The sequence below is a fragment of the Apium graveolens genome, chromosome 5, assembly GCF_009905375.1.
Source record: "Apium graveolens cultivar Ventura chromosome 5, ASM990537v1, whole genome shotgun sequence".
Taxonomy (NCBI): Eukaryota; Viridiplantae; Streptophyta; class Magnoliopsida; order Apiales; family Apiaceae; genus Apium; species Apium graveolens.
The window spans coordinates 38903944-38923392 of NC_133651.1; the positions used below are offsets into that span (position 1 = coordinate 38903944).

Consider the following 19449-nt stretch of genomic DNA (forward strand, 5'->3'; position numbering starts at 1 on the left):
AAAGTCTAAGGGTATTGTGATAAAGGAAAGAACAAGTTATGAGGCAACCAAGGCCAAATCACAAATGGAAATTGATCCAAGGTCCAAGGGCAAAGAAAAAGTTGATGGACCTGTAAAGGTTTATATGCCAGTCATGGATGAAGAAATAATTGATGATGAAGCAGATGCTAATCTTACTGTGATGCATAGGAAGATTTTTCAAGCAACCTCTGACATGGCTCATGTTGTTCAGAGTCAAGATATAGTAAGTTCTGATATGACAGAGAAGCAAGCAACCTCTGACATAGCTCAAGTTAGCTTGATATCAGAAGATAAGGAAAAGGAAACCTCTGACATTGCTCATGTTAAACCTTCAAAGATACTCCTACCAGGATTCACCAAAGCTAAACAGACTCAACCTTTGAAGACTGCAACAAGTGGTTTTGAAGCAAGAGTTGTTACAGGAAAGGAAGCAAGAGATAAATCTGGGTTGGGTAGTTCTGATGAAAGAAGAGTACATAACACTACCAATGATCCAACTTCCTTAAGTGAACCAGGTGTTGGAGCAACTCCTGAAAGATTGAATCGACTTGAATCTGTACAAATGGTTTACCATACCTTCTTGAAAGAACATATCTTGTTATATTTTATGATAGATGGAAGGGTATACCAGATTAAGAAAAATGCTATACCACTGAAGTATTTTGAATAACTGGAACATGTTCTATTCCTACTTCAAGTGAAAGACAGATTAACAGACAGTGCTGCAGGATATTTAAAGTCACAAATTCAAAGACAGAAGAAACTTTATTCTGTAAAGTCTGACAGCACATACTGTCCCAAGTACAGAGATCACAAAGGTGATATTGTTGATATGAAGCCTAACTATGGTAGGATTATAACTACTTTTCTGGGTTATAAGGCTGTGGAATTCAATCTAGAGTCTCACAAGGCATATCTGATTAGACTAGATCAGGAGATAAGAAAAGCTAAGATAAATGATCTCAGAGCAGCTATTTTTTAAACTGAAGAAGATACAGTTGAATTGATAAATGCTAAAAGGAGGATGATCAATGAACTTGAATATGCAGAGAGATGTTTATTGAAGAACTATCTCAGGACAACTCCTGATATCAAAGAGATCAGAAGAAATTGAAAGTTGAAGCCAAGTCAAAGATCTACAACTACTTAAATTCTGAAGTTTATGCAGACTGAAGCTGTTATCAAAAGTTAAAGATGGTAAAGCTGAAAGGACTGTAAGTTGAATTTATCTAGTCAAATTCCCATGCATTTGTACTTAATGTTTTTGACATCATCAAATATCTGTTGAACTTGTATATTATGCTAATTTACAAGTTGGGGAAGATTGTTATATATATTTGATAATATCATGTGTAATATGATTTGTGTTTAGTTTTCAGATCTTACCTAACTGGACAAATCATTACTTAACTGGAAATCAGCACTTATACTGAAGATAGAACTTAAGATATCAGAACTTAAGGTTCAGAAGATATTTATCAGGAGATAATATCAGGACTTAAGATGACTTTCAGATAAGGCAGACGGCTGATTGAAAGGAAAGAAGATCGAGACTAAGACAGAAAGAATTGTGCATGAAGAAGGAATTCTATGAAGAAGAGAATACTTGGAAGAAAAGATAACTAGTTGATATATTTTAGAAAGCAGAATTATATTCCATATCAATTAGAAGATATCTTGTAACTGTGTAGTATATAAACACAGGCATAGAGTTTACACTATAAGTGTTACGATTATCGAAGTTATTATTCTTTATAACTCTAGCAGCTCTCGTGATAATTTGTTCATCACTGAGAGAGGACAGTTCCATATTGTAACAGAGTTTATTGTGTTGAATAAAATCTATTTTCTGTTACTTAAGTTCTTATATTCGATTTGATTGTGTTAAACACTGTATTCAACCCCCTTCTACAGTGTGTGTGACCTAACAAGGAGGGTCTGAACATCCTCGGAGTTGTCTAAACGGTTTTAGGGAAGCAATTAGAGACATCGAACTCTTCGATTTGAGGTACGTGGGGGATAAGTTCACTTGGGAAAGATCGAGAGGAAAGTTTAATTGGGTGCAAGAGCACGTGGATCGTGGCTTAGCAAATAAGACTTGGATGGATCTTTTTCCGGAAGTTGATATTCAAGTAATTGAGGTGACTACTTCTGATCATTTACCTCTATTCTTACAGTTAAACAAGCAAGTTTATGTCCCTAAGGTTAAGCGGTTCCGCTTTGAAAATGTGTGGATAAAAGAAAAGGACTGTTTTAATCTAGTCAAAAATAGATGGGAATGTACAGAGGGTAGAGAATTGCTAGAGAAGTTGCAATTTTGTAGTCTCATGCTTGAAGAATGGGGAGGAGGTCAGAGTCAAGAGTTTAAACGTAAGATTATGAAATGTCGTTGACAGTTAAAGAAGCTTAGAACTAGAAGGGACGCAGAGAATGTTCATAATTATAATACTGTTCGATTGGAGTTTTTAAAGTTAATGGAGAAAAAGGAAGTGTATTGGAAACAAAGGGCTAAATGTTTCTGGCTTCAAACTGGGGATCAAAATACCAGATTATTCCATCATTTTACATCGGCTAGAAAGAAGAGTAATGGATTCCAGCAGCTAAAAAATGAAGATGGGGAGTGGGTTGAAACTGAAGAGGGAATTCTGGGGATTGTTACAAATTATTACTCGAAATTATTTTGGACATCTTGTTCAGGTGGTCGTTTAACAGATAGGGGGATTGTAAATCAGGTTTCAGAAGAAGAAAATACAGAGTTAGTGGCTGAAGTTACACCTAAGGAGGTTAAAGCTGCTATCTTTTCTATGTTCCCGGAGAAAGCGCCTGGTTTAGAGCATTTTTCCAGACTTATTGGGGAATAGTTGGGAGTGATGTGGTTAATTTCTGTCAAAACTATATGCGAACAGGAGAGTTATCGAGGGGTATAAATCAGATGTTGGTATGTTTGATTCCTAAGGTAGAAGCACCTCAAAGTATGATGGATCTACGTCCTATTTCACTATGTAATATGCTTGTTAGGATCTTGTCTAAGGTTTTATCGAATAGACTGAAGCCTTGTTTGAAAACTTTGATATCTGATATACAAAGTGCATTTATCGAAGGTAGAGTGCTAAATGGCAATGCTATGATTGCTTTCAAAGTAAATCACTACATGAGGAGGCTGTCTCAAGAGAGAAATGGTATAGTTGGGTTTAAAATAGATATCTCAAAAGTATACGATAGGTTGGAATGGGGATTTGTCCAAAATATGATGATAAAGTTTGGTTTTTCGGAGATATGGATTTCAAGGGTTATGAATTTAATTACCTCAGTTTCATACAGCTTTATTCGAAATAGTTCGGTATTTGGAAATGTGTTTCCGCAGAGGGGAGTTCGGCAAGGAGATCCAATATCTCTTTATGTATACATTATGTGCTCGGAAGGCCTCAATTCCATTATTAGGAGAAACGAAGATATGGGACTACTACATGGGTGTAAGATAGCTTGAGGAGCCCCTGCTATCTCCCACTTACTTTTCACAAATGACTGTTATTTCATTTTTCGGGCAAATAAATCAGAGGCTAATGTTATGAGGAGAATTCTGGAGAGGTATGAAAATGTGTCTGTGTTAGGGCGAAAACACGCGCTAATATTCACGCAAGTATACGCGTTCGCAAGTAATATAGAATACTTTCTAGTTCGTTCCCTCAGAGACTCAGACTAAATTATTGTCTAATTAAACTCACTCATCAATGTATGATTACTTCTCAATGTTAAGATAATAACACTTAAAATTGTTGATTAAATATTAACTATAATTAACTACTTAATTAACCACTTAACTAACACTTCAATTTATCAATAATAAAACACTCATGAGATCACAACTTCATTATTACTTCCTTCTATAGCCATTGTTATTACCTTTAGCATGTGACAGTGATGATATTAATCGAATAACACGAAACTGATAAAAGCCAACTGTCATTGTACTAATACCATTCTACCAAGCATCCACAATTAAGATAGAAGTTGAATAGTCATCAATTATGTTGAGTTCCTATATGTCTACAGAAATTGACAACACAACGATTTAAGCACAAGTTATTCCTTTTGATTACATAGGGCAAATAAAACTGTTAGAGTTACCCACTAATCATGCTCACGTACATGAACCTATGCTAGCATGGCAAGTTCTAAATCTCAAGATCCACCGTCGCTTCACAAGAGATTAACACCCTATCTTATATGTTCGCGACGCACATAAGACGAATACGCACAACCAATACTAGATATCATGCAATCATCACACACTAAAGTATTAAACAATTAACTAAAGAATTCCATAATAAATCCGTTGCAACCACATGATCACGATTAGCCCATAATAGAACTTACCGCCATCATGGGTTCATATGAAATCATGATAAATAAACACAAGAAAATAATAACTAAACTAATTATATTAAAACAGAGTACGTCACAAGAGTAAATAAGTCAAAGCAAGAAAACTAGCATCCAACGTTACAACGAAACAAGAATCACAAGAATATATGCTTCCTCTTCGTTGCGGTGTGCTAAATCGGTCTTCTTCCTTATCTCCTTCGCTTCTTGCATAAAACACAATCTAAAGCATAATCCCCTTCATACTCTCCGTGAAAACGTCACAAATCTACCTATATAATAGTCCCATAAAACTCAGATTACATAGAAGTTGGAAGCCAAACAGAAGTAGAAGTCTAAAATAATTTATCTTTTTCCCCGACCCTGCGCGGCCGCTCAGCATAGCTGCGCGGGCGCGCAGGTTGCTGCGCGGCCACTCAGCATTGCTGTGCGGGCGCACAGGCCTCTACTGGAAGAAATCCAGGTTTGCTCCGTTTCTTCGCCGTAATCGGCCCATTCCTTTCCTCTCGCAATGGTGAACACATGCCAAGGCTTATTCTTGATGATTCCTTCCCCGAAATGCAACTAATACCCTGAAATGCATAAACACTAGAAAAACGCATCAAATACACAAAATACTTGATTTCAAGACACCAATTTAAGCCATTTTAAGACGTTCTAAGTGGTATAAAATTCCACGTATCACACCCCCAAACTTAAATCGATGCTTGTCCTCAAGTGTCACAAAAACAATAAAAAATATGCATGAATGCAATCTATATGAAAATGCAACGATCCCCCTTACTACAATTAACCAGCCAAATTGTCACATCTCAACGAATGCAGTTAGACAACTAAAGATCAATAAACTCATGCAAACGGACATACAGCCAGAAACGTGGTGTGTGCAAATGCTCAACAGATATGCTTCAGAACTAGACCAATTACTATGACTAGACTATCCTCAAGGCAATCCTACGATTATACAAAGAATAAAAATTCTAGGCACAAAGTGATATACAACACTACAAGAACTCTGGAGCTTACTACGGAATCGTGCTTTTTATTTACAACTCAAATGCTTATTTGACCGTGCAATGAGTGAGGTCCACAAAAGACTTATACAATGGTATCCATGTAACGAGCGTTAGGTTAGCGGATCCCAGACTCTAAAAGCCTTAGGTCACTAGGCACAAAGTCCCCTAAGAACTTAATAACTCGAATACCAAAGAGCCCACTCTTGATCAATTATGCCAATTTTTTTTTTTTTAATAACTTCTGAGCAAGTGTGTTTCGCTCCATCTTGCTCAACCCTAGACTACTCGCAACATATGCGAGCCGGCTACTAGCCATTTCACGCCTAGCCACAACTAGCAGCAACTTCCATATTTTTTTCTCCAATTTTTTTTTCTTTTTTTCATGTCTTTATCACTAAGAACCTATAATCGAATTCTAAGCATAATAAGTAGATTGATCTTGAAAACAACCAAATCATAACAACAATCTAGCCCTTACGCATTCTTTAAGACTTAGTGGACTTACAATTGTTTCTAGCATGCATATCATCCTACACAACTTAATATCACTTTAATGCTATCACTACACTCGCATCAATATCACAATTCAGTCGATAACTTATTGCAAAAGGGATCATGGTTAATGCATGAGCTACATGACATTCATAAAAAAAACTAAATGGCATAAATTATGCAACTATATGAACTAAACTATCATGAATATGCAACTAAATGACACACACACAATATTCCTTAACTACCACCCCCAAACTAAAAATCTTCACTGTCCTCAGTGAAAGTAGTAGAAAGGAACACAGGGTATACCTACTCGGAGTCATCATCATCATCACCCTCAGTGGGTGGAGTATCAGGCGGTGGATATGCAGAGTCCTCACCAAAAACTGGCCACTGGATATCAGCTCCAAGGCCTCGAAAAGCAGTCCCTAACGCAAGGGTGAGCTCCTGAGCAAACCTGCTCTGCGTCTCATACATGGCATCCATCCGCCGTGAAAGCCTCCTATACTGGGCATGACCCATCCCAGCACCCTCCTGAGCTCTCGAAGAACCAGCCTCACCACGCCCTGGCCTAGCCATAGTAGCACCTCGTGCTGGACGCCCTCCTGGAAGACGATAACCCAGCCCATGCTCCTCAGGCTCACCACCGGTCCACTCCTGCATCCCATTCAGAGTGCCAGAATCTATCGGAGCTGCTGGCAACTGCAACTGCTCATGAGCCGGCCAGTTCACTCCCACTGCTCGGCATAGCTTCATAACCGTGGATGCATAAGGGATGTTCATATGCTTTGCTCCCCTCAAAAACTTCAGAATTCCTTGGTAGATAAACTCACCAAGGTCCACATAGTACTCATCATGCAGAATTCCCCACAACAACTGTGTTCTCTCAACTGTGACCTCGTGTGCATGTGAAGAAGGCAAAATATTAGCACATATAAATGCATTCCATGCACGGGCATACCTGTTCATGGCGATCGCCGGAAAGTGACGATACTCATTATTGGCTGGACTGCGGTTCCAAACTGTGCCCGGTCAACAGAGAGTCGCACAAATCAAATCCAAGTCAAAATCCTCAGCAGTCTTTTCATTCCAGTTCTCCTCCTCAGGCTTCCTCTCTCGCTGTCCAATCACACGGCGAATCGCCGCAGGATGATAATCAACCGTCAGCCCACGGACTACAGAAAACCCATTCTTTTCAGCCTTCGTGTTCGCGTAGAACTCGCGAACAACGCTCATCGGTACTGCTTCGGGTGACTTACAAAAAGCTATCCACCCCTTCTCTGCATTCATGGGCAACAACTCACCATCCCTCCCTGATGGTAAAAACCCCCTCTCCTTCAGAATCGGCTTCCCCAACAGCCTAGTGTACTCCTCCTCCGCAGCTCTGTCAGTTAACCGAGGCCTTGCAGCAGTACCCCTCGATGAATCAGCAGTAGGAACTGTGCTGCTGCTGTCAATAGTGCGTGCTCTCTTGGGTGCCATTGATTCGTGAGTAAAAGTGTGTAAGAACTGATTTTTGATGTTTGTGAGAGGGTTTAAGTGTAGGAAGTTTTGTGGGAGATATGTAGGATAGGTGTATGTATATATAGGGTGTGGATTAGATTAGGGTTTGGGAATTAAGGGATAAAATGATGGGGTAGTGGGAACAATTCGTGGGTTTATTGGCTAAAACTGTTTTTGTTTGTTTTTGTTTTTTCTGAACTGTAAAAAATTTTCTGGAATTCGACCCCTGCGCGGCCGCTCAGCATATCTGCGCGGGCGCGCAGCAAGCTGCGCGGCCGCTCAGCATAGCTGCGCGGGCGCGCAGAGGGTCTCTGGAATTTTTTTTTTTCAGCCCCTGTGTTCTGATTTTTTTTGTGTTTTTGGATAGGTTATTAACTTCTAAGGGTTCCTGTAACAACAATTCATGGGTTGCCTCCCACGCAGCGCTTCTTTTTCGTCATTAGCTTGACGTTCCGTACCTTTCTCAAGTAGTCAACAAAATGGCACTAACCACCTCTCGGTTTGCCATGTCCCCATAGTAGTGCTTCAACCGCTGACCGTTAACCTTGAATGCTTGGTCCGAATCATTCTCAAAAATTTCCACCGCTCCATGTGGAAACACAGTTTTGACAATAAAAGGTCCAGACCACCTTGATTTCAACTTCCCAGGAAAAAGTCGGAGCCGAGAGTTGAATAAATGAACTTGTTGCCCTGGCACAAATAACTTAGGATGTAGCTTCCTATCGTGCCACCTCTTCACCTTTTCCTTATACATTTTGTTATTCTCGTACGCTTGAAGTCAAAATTCATCAAGTTCATTAAGCTGAAGCATTCTTTTCTTACCAGCTGCATCTAAATCCAGGTTCAATTTCTTCAATGCCCAGTAGGCCTTATGCTCAAGCTCCGCCGGTAGATGACATCCCTTACCGTACACCAACTGAAACGGTGACATCCCAAGTAAAGTTTTGTATGCTGTTCTGTAAGCCCAAACAGCTTCATCGAGCTTTAAAGACCAATCCTTCCTTGACGGACAAACAACCTTCTCTAGAATACGCTTTATCTCTCTGTTAGATACTTCCGCTTGACCATTTGTTTGCGGATGATAGGCAGTAGCTACTCGATGATTCACATTATAACGCTGCATCATAGAAGTGAACTTACGGTTGCAAAAATGCGATCCTTCATCACTTATGATTACCCGAGGTGTTCCAAACCTTGTGAAAATTTGCTTATGAAGAAAATTTAGTACTGCCTTTGCATCATTTGTCGGTAAAGCTTTAACTTCGACCCATTTTGAGACATAATCGACTGCCAGCAAGATGTACTGATTATTGCAAGACGAGATAAAAGGCCCCATGAAATCGATTCCCCATACATCAAAGACCTCGACTTCAAGCATCACATTTAATGGCATCTCATCCTTCCTTGACAAATTTCCCACTCTTTGGCAACGATCACACCTTAAAACAAACTGATGAGCATCCTTGAACAAAGTAGGCCAGAAAAAACCTGCTTGCAGAATACGAGCTGCCTTCTTCTCACCTCCATAGTGTCCACCATAAACCGTAGAATGGCAGTCTCGTAATATCCCCTCCGTCTCACAGAATGGGATACATCTCCCGATGATCTGGTCAGCTCCCTGTCTAAACAAATATGGTTCATCCCACATATACCACTTCACCTCATGCAGAAACTTCTTCTTTTGAGCGGGTGTCAAATTAGGAGGCATTATATTGCTGACGAGATAGTTTACAATATCTGCAAACCATGGTTCTTCCTCCTGAATTGCAAACAACTGCTCATCCGGAAAAGATTCATTGATTAACATCCTATCTTGTGAAGTAGAATCGGGATTCTCCAACCTAGAGAGATGGTCAGCTACTTGATTCTCAGTACCTTTTCTATCTTTGATCTCGAACTCAAATTCCTGAAGTAAAAGCACCCAACGAATGAGTCTCGGCTTCGAATCCCTCTTAGAAACCAGATAGCGAATAGCTGCATGATCAGTGAATACTGTTACTTTCGTACCAAGCAGATAAGATCGAAATTTCTCAAAGCCAAAGACTATAGCCAAAAGCTCCTTCTCAGTAGTGGTGTAGTTCAATTGGGCACCATTTAAAGTCTTACTCGCATAGTAGACCACATGGAAGAGATTTTTCTTGCGCTGTCCCAGAACTGCACCTACCGCATAATCACTCGCATCACACATCATCTCAAACGGTTCTGTCCAATCTGGTGCTGTAATGACTGGTGCAGTGATCAAACTCTTCTTGAGAGTCTCGAATGCTGCCAAACATTCATCATCAAATTTGAACGGCACATCTTTCTCAAGCAAATTGCACAACGGCTTAGATATCTTTGAAAAGTCCTTGATGAATCACCGATAAAAACCCGCATGACCAAGAAAACTACGGATTCCTTTCACAGAATTAGGTGGGGGAAGATTTTCAATGACTCCCACCTTGGCCTTGTCCACCTCCAGACCCTTGCTAGAGACCTTATGCCCAAGGATAATGCCTTCACGCACCATAAAATGACATTTCTCCCAATTAAGCACCAAATTAGTTTCCACGCATCTTTTGAGTACGGCGCACAGATTATTCAAACGTTCATCATATGAGTGTCCAAAGATGGAGAAGTCATCCATGAACACTTCGACGTTATTTCCAATCATGTCAGAGAATATAGCCATCATACATCTCTGAAAAGTGGCCGGGGCGCCACATAATCCAAACGAAACTCTGCGAAAAGCAAATGTGCCAAATGGACAAGTGAAGGTAGTCTTTTCCTGATCCTCTGGTGCAATACAAATCTGATTATACCCGGAATAACCATCCAGAAGACAAAAATACTCATGTCCCGCCAATCTGTCAAGCATCTGATCAATAAATGGAAGAGGGAAGTGATCCTTCCTTGTGGCTTTGTTCAATTTTCTATAATCCATGCATACTCTCCATCCTGTAACTGTTCGAGTAGGGATGAGCTCATTCTTTTCATTTATGACCACAGTGATACCTCCCTTCTTAGGTACACATTGTACGGGGCTCACCCACGAGCTGTCAGAAATAGGATAAATGATGCCTGCATCTAGCCATTTTAGAATTTCTTTCTTCACCACCTCCTTCATGATGGGATTCAGTCTTCGCTGCTGTTCCACAGTTGGCTTACTACCTTCCTCTAGCAGAATTTTATGCATACAATATGAAGGACTTATCCCCTTGATGTCTGTTATGGTCCATCCTATAGCCGATTTGAATTCTCTCAAAATCCTTAAGAGCTTGTCTTCCTCACTACCTGAAAGGTCAGATGAAATAATAACAGGTAACGTAGATGAATCACCTAAAAAAGCATACCTCAAGTGTTCAGGTAATGGTTTGAGCTCCAAGGTAGGTGCTTCCTCTATTGATGGTTTGAGCTTCCCTTCAGCATTCTTAAGGTCAGAAGTACCAAGAGATTCAAATGGTATGTCTAGCTTTCGCGTCCAGGGAGAAGCGTTCAGATATTGTAATTGCTCGTTGCTATCTTCATCATCGCTGTCAAAATCCCCCACTAAGGCCTTTTCCAATGCATCAGACATTAGCATGTGATCGAGTTCCGAAGTAACCGCAGTATCAATCACATCCACTTTTAAGCACTCCTCATCTTCTGTAGGGAATTTTATTGCCTTGAATACATTGAAGGTCACATCCTGATCTTGGACCCGCATAGTAAGTTCACCTTTTTGCACATCTATCAAGGTACGGCCAGTAGCCAAGAAAGGCCTTCCCAAGATTATGGGAATCTTCTTATCTTCCTCAAAATCCAGAATAACAAAATCTGCTGGAAAGAAGAGCTTATCCACCTTGACGAGCACATCCTCAACTATGCCCCTTGGGTAAGTAATGGAACGGTCAGCCAATTGTAGCGACATGTATGTGGGTTTTGGATCAGGCAGATCCAGCTTTTTAAAGATCGACAACGGCATCAGATTAATGCTTGCTCCCAAATCACAAAGGCACTTGTCAAAAGTTAGATTGCCAATGGTGCAAGGAATGGTGAAGCTTCCTGGATCTTTCAGTTTTGGTGGTAACTTTTGTTGCAGAACAGCGCTGCATTCTTCCGTGAGAGCAACGGTTTCAAGGTCATCCAGTTTCACCTTCCTTGAAAGAATAGTCTTCATAAACTTCGCATAACTAGGCATTTGTTCCAGAGCGTCAGCGAAAGGTATATTGATGTGAAGTTTCTTGAACACCTCCAGAAACTTCCCGAACTGTCTATCCAGCTTTTGTTGCTGCAATCTCTTAGGAAAAGGTGGTGGAGGATAGAGTTGTTTCTCCCCTGTATTAGCCTCAGGCAGAGTGTGTTCAACAGTAGTTTTCCTTGGTTCCGCCGCTTTCTCCTTTTGCTTAGATTCTTCATCTCTAACTTCAGCTTCGACTTCCTTTGCCTTTTCAGTATCAGCCACTTTTCCAGACCTTAAGGTAATAGCCTTGACTTGCTCTTTAGCTTCCTTCCTGCCTGGTACTTCCGTGTCACTGGGAAGAGTGCCAGGTTGACGATTGAGCACTGCATTGGCTAATTGACCGATTTGATTTTCCAAGGTCTTGATAGAAACCGCCTGACTCTTGCACAACAGCTTAAGTTCCTCAAAATCAGCACTAGTAGGTGCAGCTGCACTTCCCTGTTGAGGATATGATTGCCTTGTAGCATACTGTTGTGGTTGCTGGAATCCAGGTGGGTTAAACTGTTTACTCACTCCTTGCTGATATGGTGGCTGAATAGCATTCTGATTATTCCCCCAGCTGAAATTTGGATGATTTCTGTTATTAGGATGATAGGTCGCTAGCACCGGCTGCTGTTGTCGCTGATAATTATTCACATACTGAACAGATTCGTTGACAAGAGAACACTGATCCGTAGCATGAGAACCTGCATAAAGCTCACAAACCATAGCTATTTGATTAACTCCATACATAGCCAGAGAATCAACCTTCATTGATAGCGCTTGGAGCTGGTCTGCAATAGCGGTGGCTGCATCAATTCCAGAATACCTGCTACCTTGCATGACGTCATCCTCTGAGTTGGGTTTTGATGCTCATTTGCAGCCATCGTCTCTATAAGATTATACGCCTCAGTATAACTTTTAGCCCATAAGGCTCCTCCAGCTGCTGCATCGAGCATGGGCCGAGATTGGGCCCCCAAACCATTATAGAAACCAGTGATCACCATCCAATCCGGCATTCCATGATGTGGACATTTTCTCAACATTTCCTTGTAGCGTTCCCAAGCCTCGCATATAGATTCTGTAGGTTGCTGCGAAAACTGAGTAAGAGCACTCCTCATAGCAGCAGTCTTTGCCATTGGATAAAACTTCACCAGAAACTTTCGCGCAAGATCTTGCCACGTAGTGATGGACCCAGCTGGTTCAGAATGTAACCAGTCTTTAGCCTTATCCCTCAGTGAGAATGGGAAAAGCCTCAACTTGATAGCCTCATCAGTCACGCCATTATACTTAAAAGTGATGCAGATCTCGACAAAATTCCTTATGTGCATGTGGGGGTCTTCAGTTGCCGCTCCTCCAAAAGAAACAGAATTATGCACCATCTGAATAGTGCCCGGCTTGATTTCAAAGGTGTTAGCTTGAATAGCCGGATGAAGGATGCTTGACTGAATGTCATCAATTTTAGGCCGAGAAAAATCCATAAGAGCTGGATCAGCTTGAACAATATGATCTCCCATGTTTACTGGTTCTTTCTGCTCAGTTCCTGAATCCGAATCCTCAAAATCTAACTTCTCCGGAATATCAAGAACTTCGTCTGTCTCCTCAGCTGTATCTAAAGTCCTCTTGCGAGCACGAGAACGAGTTTGCATAAACGCTTGCTAAAGTACCTGAAACACAACCGAAAAGAGTAAGTAACTACTACGTCCTAATCACTGAGTCCTAATGACCAATGATGGTAAGTACAATACTAAACAAATACGCCGAGTCCCCGGCAGCGGCGCCAAAAACTTGTTAGGGCGAAAACACGCGCTAATATTCACGCAAGTATACGCGTTCGCAAGTAATATAGAATACTTTCTAGTTCGTTCCCTCAGAGACTCAGACTAAATTATTGTCTAATTAAACTCACTCATAAATGTATGATTACTTCTCAATGTTAAGATAATAACACTTAAAATTGTTGATTAAATATTAACTATAATTAACTACTTAATTAACCACTTAACTAACACTTCAATTTATCAATAATAAAACACTCATGAGATCACAACTTCATTATTACTTCCTTCTATAGCCATTGTTATTACCTTTAGCATGTGACAGTGATGATATTAATCGAATAACACGAAACTGATAAAAGCCAACTGTCATTGTACTAATACCATTCTACCAAGCATCCACAATTAAGATAGAAGTTGAATAGTCATCAATTATGTTGAGTTCCTATATGTCTACAGAAATTGACAACACAACGATTTAAGCACAAGTTATTCCTTTTGATTACATAGGGCAAATAAAACTGTTAGAGTTACCCACTAATCATGCTCACGTACATGAACCTATGCTAGCATGGCAATTTCTAAATCTCAAGATCCACCGTCGCTTCACAAGAGATTAACACCCTATCTTATATGTTCGCGACACACATAAGACGAATACGCACAACCAATACTAGATATCATGCAATCATCACACACTAAAGTATTAAACAATTAACTAAAGAATTCCATAATAAATCCGTTGCAACCCCATGATCACGATTAGCCCATAATAGAACTTACTGCCATCATGGGTTCATATGAAATCATGATAAACAAACACAAGAAAATAATAACTAAACTAATTATATTAAAACAGAGTACGTCACAAGAGTAAATAAGTCAAAGCAAGAAAACTAGCATCCAACGTTACAACGAAACAAGAATCACAAGAATATATGCTTCCTCTTCGTTGCGGTGTGCTAAATCGGTCTTCTTCCTTATCTCCTTCGCTTCTTGCATAAAACACAATCTAAAACATAATCTCCTTCATACTCTCCGTGAAAACGTCTCAAATCTACCTATATAATAGTCCCATAAAACTCAGATTACATAGAAGTTGGAAGCCAAACAGAAGTAGAAGTCTAAAATAATTTATCTTTTTCCCCGACCCTGCGCGGCCGCTCAGCATAGCTGCGCGGGCGCGCAGGTTGCTGCGCGGCCGCTCAGCATTGCTGCGCGGGGGGCGCGCAGGCCTCTACTGGAAAAAATCCAGGTTTGCTCCGTTTCTTCGCCGTAATCTGCCCATTCCTTTCCTCTCGCAATGGTGAACACATGCCAAGGCTTATTCTTGATGATTCCTCCCCCGAAATGCAACTAATACCCTGAAATGCATAAACACTAGAAAAACGCATCAAATACACAAAATACTTGATTTCAAAACAACAATTTAAGCCATTTTAAGACGTTCTAAGTGGTATAAAATGCCACTTATCAGTCTGGTCAAAAGATTAATTACATAAAGTATTCTATCACGTTTTCTTCCAATACTAATGTCAAGGATAAAAGAGATGTATGTGAGTAGTTGGGAGTTAATCTGACTCAGAATCCAGTGAAATATTTGGGGATGTTGATGTTCATAGGTAGAAGAAAGGTGGCAACATTTAGTTTCCTATCCGAAAAGATTGAACAGAAGTTACAAGGATGGCAAAATCAGCCATTATCTAAAGCAGGGAAATTTGCCCTTATTGAAGACTGCGGCACAGGTAGTACCAAACTTCTGGATGAGTATGTTGTTAATTCCGCACGAAGTTGTGGAAAAAATTAAAAATTATATGAATGCATTTTGGTGGGGGAATAGTGGTTCATGTAAAGGAATTAAATGGTTAGCATGGGAAAATCTCTGTTTTGTTAAGGAAGATGGGGATTTGGGATGTAAAAGTCTAAGAGAATTCAATACGGCAATGTTAGCAAAACAAGTTTAGCGAATCATAAATGGTATAAATCCTCTTGTGACAAACATTATGCAACCTCGGTATTTTCCAAATTCAAGTTTCTTGGAGGCTAAAATGGGAGCAAATCTGAGTTACGTGTGGCGGAGCTTAATGCAAGCACAAGAGGTTATGAAACAAGGTTGTAGGCGTCGAATTGGAAATGGCAAAAGTACAAGGATATGGCAGGTACCTTGGTTGAAATGTCCATTGAATGGATATATTACTACAGTAATGCCTGAGGAATTGAAAGAAACAAGGGTAGAGAATTTGTTTGCTGAAAATCGAAAGGAGTGGGATGGGGATGTATTGAAAGATAAATTTAATGACCGTGATTGCGAACAGATAAGAAACATACAAATCCCACTGGGACATAGAGAAGATAAATGGGTTTGATCTTTTGATAATAAGGGAGAATTCACCGTAAGGAGCTGTTACATATAGTTAAGAGGGGAGGTAGAATGTCAAGATAGAGTGTTTTGGAAAAAACTATGGGGGCTTAAGTTATCGGGTAAGGTTATTAACTTACGGTGGCAGTCTTGTCGTCGAGTCTTTCCTACTGCTGATGCTTTAAGAAGGAAGTCTGTAAATGTTAGTTCGGTGTGGTCTTGGTGTTTGACCAACGTAGAGGATGATTTACATGTTTTGTTTGAATGTTCTTTTGCAAAAGAAGTGTGGACGAATGTTGGGCTTCTAAACATTGTTCAGGTACGTCCAAATGACTTTGTTCTGTGTGTACTCAAGAGAGCTTTTCAACTTGGGGATAGGGATCAGATTGGACTGTTGGGTATGGTGTGCTGGAACTTGTGGAATAGACAGAACAATTGGGTATGGAACCGTATAAATTGTTCTAGTTTCAGTATACAATCCAGAGCTTTTAGTATGATTGCGGAATGGAATCGTGCTAGGGAGGCCAGTGCGAAGCTTGTGAATCAGAATCAGGCTACCAGTAGAGTATGGACTAAGCCTCCGGAAGGGTGGATAAAAATTAATATTGATGTTGTGTGTCACTTGGATACTGGGCAAGCAGGTGTAGGCTGTATCATTCGGGATTATCAGGGTTATTTTTTCCGAGTAAGAAGTAAAGTGCTTCAAAGAAATTTGCAACCAAGGGAAGCAGAAGCAATGGGGCTTCGTGAAGCCTTAACGTGGACAAAGGAGTGGAGAAATAACAAGGGTATTTTTGAGAGTGATGCCAAAGGAATGGTTGAGGCGATTAATGGTGGAAGTGGAAGCTCTTACTTTCATATGATTATTGAGGATTGTCGGGAAATTCATAAATACTTTAGCGAAGTGTTAGTTGTGTTTACTTATAGATCTGCGAATACGTTAGCTCATTTATTAGCAAAGGCTACATATTTTATGTCAGGCAATCAAGAGTGGTTGCTTACTGCTCCTGAATTTATATCCTGTATTGTTGATGTTGAGAAAGTTTAAGTGAATGCAAGTTCATTTATTTCCAAAAAAAAAAAGTTAACGAGAATTGTTCACTCAAATGGTCGGCCCCACTCCAATCCGCCGATTCCTTCTGTTTTATTAACCTGTGTAAGCAAAGGTTAACGCGGCCTTACATGGGTGTGGTTCACCTGCTAGTATATGTCCTAGGGTTTGAGTGTGCTTTGATTTAGTGTGCTTTGATTCTTTAAATCAAAGCTTAGGCTTTATTTGACAATTTATGCTCACTTGAGCTGACTTCGAGTTTAAGATCAATAGCAATAGGTTAAAAAACATGATTAGCAGAGGACTTTTAAGGAAAGAACATGGATAGAATGAAACATTGATAATCGAATATTCCTAGAATAAACTCTTCCACTAACTAATTTGTGCACTTTTTCAGCGTGTGTGTGCACTCTTTTGAATAAAAAAAAATGTTTTCGAAACGAAAATACACTCATAAGAAAACACGTGGATTGGAAAAACACACAGTCGGACACGGTTTTCTAGGTTAATTACGGGGAATTTCTTTTCACTTTTCTAATTCTCACTCGTGATTGTGTCTTGTTTGAACTTTAAGACAGCCTCGTAATTACCAGTCCATGTTTGTCAACAATAATCATGATTCAATTCATTATCCTAATCTTTTTAGTCCACTTTTTCCTTGCTAGTAATATACAGTATATGTTTGGGTTTGCTAATCGATAGTTACATGGTTCTTTCTCATCTTTAATCTAACCGACAGTTCAACACTTCTCTTAATCTAGTGAAAAAATATCAGAGAATTCAAAATTTGCTATAATCCTTTACTAAATATTATTTTCTCCGTACCATTCATTTCTATACACTTTAATTTTTTAGATGTCCCATTCAATTCCATACATTTCAAAAATAGTAAAAATCTTATAATATAAAAATCAACTACACCAACTACTTTCTACCACTACACTCACTTTATTAATTAAATATTAAATGATCCCAACACTTTAACCAATTTTATATTTTTTCCACTAAATTACATTTTTTTTCTCTTTCATCCCACTATTTTAACAAAACTAATATTATTTTATTACGTTTCTTGTCCTCCGTGCCCAAACCATTTGTATACAAATAGTTGGGACGGAGGGAGTACATGTTTAAGTAAATTAATTAATAAAAGAAAAATTATGCATTTACATCAAATACCAATTAAAAATATTTTTGAATTCTCAAACATTACTAATTTCTACGAGCGCAACTATAAGTTTAGAAACATATAGAAAATTCAAAAATTTTACCTAACAAATATTATATTCCATACAATTAAATTTCCGTCTTGTATTATTTGAGAGTAACAAAATATGAGATAATTCTTTTATCAATTTCACGTATACATACATCCATACAGTCAAATCACTTCTTGTATTATCTGAGAAAAAAAACAAATATTTATATATAATGTAATTCGAATCATATCTATAATCACCAAATGTTTAGCCAGAAAAAAAGTTTCATAAAAGTATCCAACTAATTTACAGTTGAAAGATTCATTGGAATGTACCTAAATGAGTTTCCTTATCGTCTCCGTTTACCTCATTGTTTATGACAAAACAAAATTTGTGCTCTCTATGCCTTCAGGTGTTGCATGTGTGAATACAACAAGTTTCTATCCTTGACTTGGATCCCCCATAAAGCCAGCCTGTGAAAGCTTTGAATTTTTATTTAATTGTTATAAAGTACCTGACCAAGTTAGAAACGAACTTTAATGTTCTACAAGTGAGCTGTACAAATGTCCACTTTTACCTCGATCTTCGAAATTATAAGACAATTCCAAATTTCCATTCTGCGATGCATATGCAGGGATAAATTTGAATACTCTACTACAATAGCATGATTTATAATATAGGAAATAATAAATAACCCAAACCAACAATTTGTATTTTTCGAAATTTGAATGTATAATTGGAATGAGTAATAACCAGCTAGCTAAAAATGCAAAACTTAAAATCGTATATCTACAGCATCAGAAGAGTTTATAGTAAAAATTGTTGTCTGGCAAAAGGAGGGCAGACCAATATGGCGTTCTGGTGAACCCCATACTTTTCAGCAAATTCAGGACGCGAGCTTTTGAAGTCGACATCACTTTCTTTAAAAAAACATTAAAATGAATGATTTTCGTAAACCTGAGCGTCTAAAATTAAATTCTTAGTTACGGCTAAAAGGTAATCATCAATGTGACGGAAAGTTCAGTTCCCATCAAACTATTACTCCCTCCCTCCTGGTTCCCCATTTGTTTATATTTTATATTTGGATTGAACACGAAAATGATAAATAGTGGAATAAAGTTAAAAAAATGAATACAATAATGGGATTGATTAATATTTAACGTATAAGATCGATATAATAGAGATAAGTAGTGAATGAAATTACTTCTTATATTATAAAAATTTTATTTTTTTTAAAAAGTTTTTGAAATGCCAAAAAAAAAAAAATTAAACAAATGGGAGGACCGATGAAGTAATATTTATTGTAGCCCCGTTTGGTATTACTGTTACATACGGTTAAAACATCTTTTTGCGGAAATGCTGCTAGAAAGATGTTTTGTAAATTCTAAAAAATGCTCTATGTAGAAGCGCTTTTGTTCTAAAAGCTGCGGTTGGCAAAATTATGTCCCCATATTTTTTAAAAAA

At 38.9% G+C, this 19449-nt stretch overlaps 2 protein-coding genes and 1 non-coding gene across 3 annotated transcripts; all 3 read left to right on the forward strand.

Annotated features, from left to right (window-relative positions):
• Positions 1–2123: 2123 nt before the first annotated feature.
• Positions 2124–2882, forward strand: LOC141659985 (uncharacterized). Its single transcript, XM_074466937.1, has 2 exons — positions 2124–2225; positions 2418–2882. The coding sequence occupies exons 1-2, from the start codon at positions 2124–2126 to the stop codon at positions 2880–2882; spliced, it is 567 nt and encodes a 188-aa protein (XP_074323038.1).
• Positions 2883–12615: 9733 nt separating this feature from the next.
• Positions 12616–12722, forward strand: LOC141662669 (small nucleolar RNA R71). Its single transcript, XR_012550771.1, has one exon. It is a non-coding gene; the product is annotated as a small nucleolar RNA R71 (small nucleolar RNA).
• A 2702-nt stretch (positions 12723–15424) lies between these two features.
• LOC141659986 (uncharacterized) lies at positions 15425–16783 on the forward strand. Its single transcript, XM_074466938.1, has 2 exons — positions 15425–15736; positions 15884–16783. Exons 1-2 carry the CDS (start codon positions 15425–15427, stop codon positions 16781–16783), a joined length of 1212 nt encoding a protein of 403 aa, XP_074323039.1.
• Positions 16784–19449: the final 2666 nt, after the last annotated feature.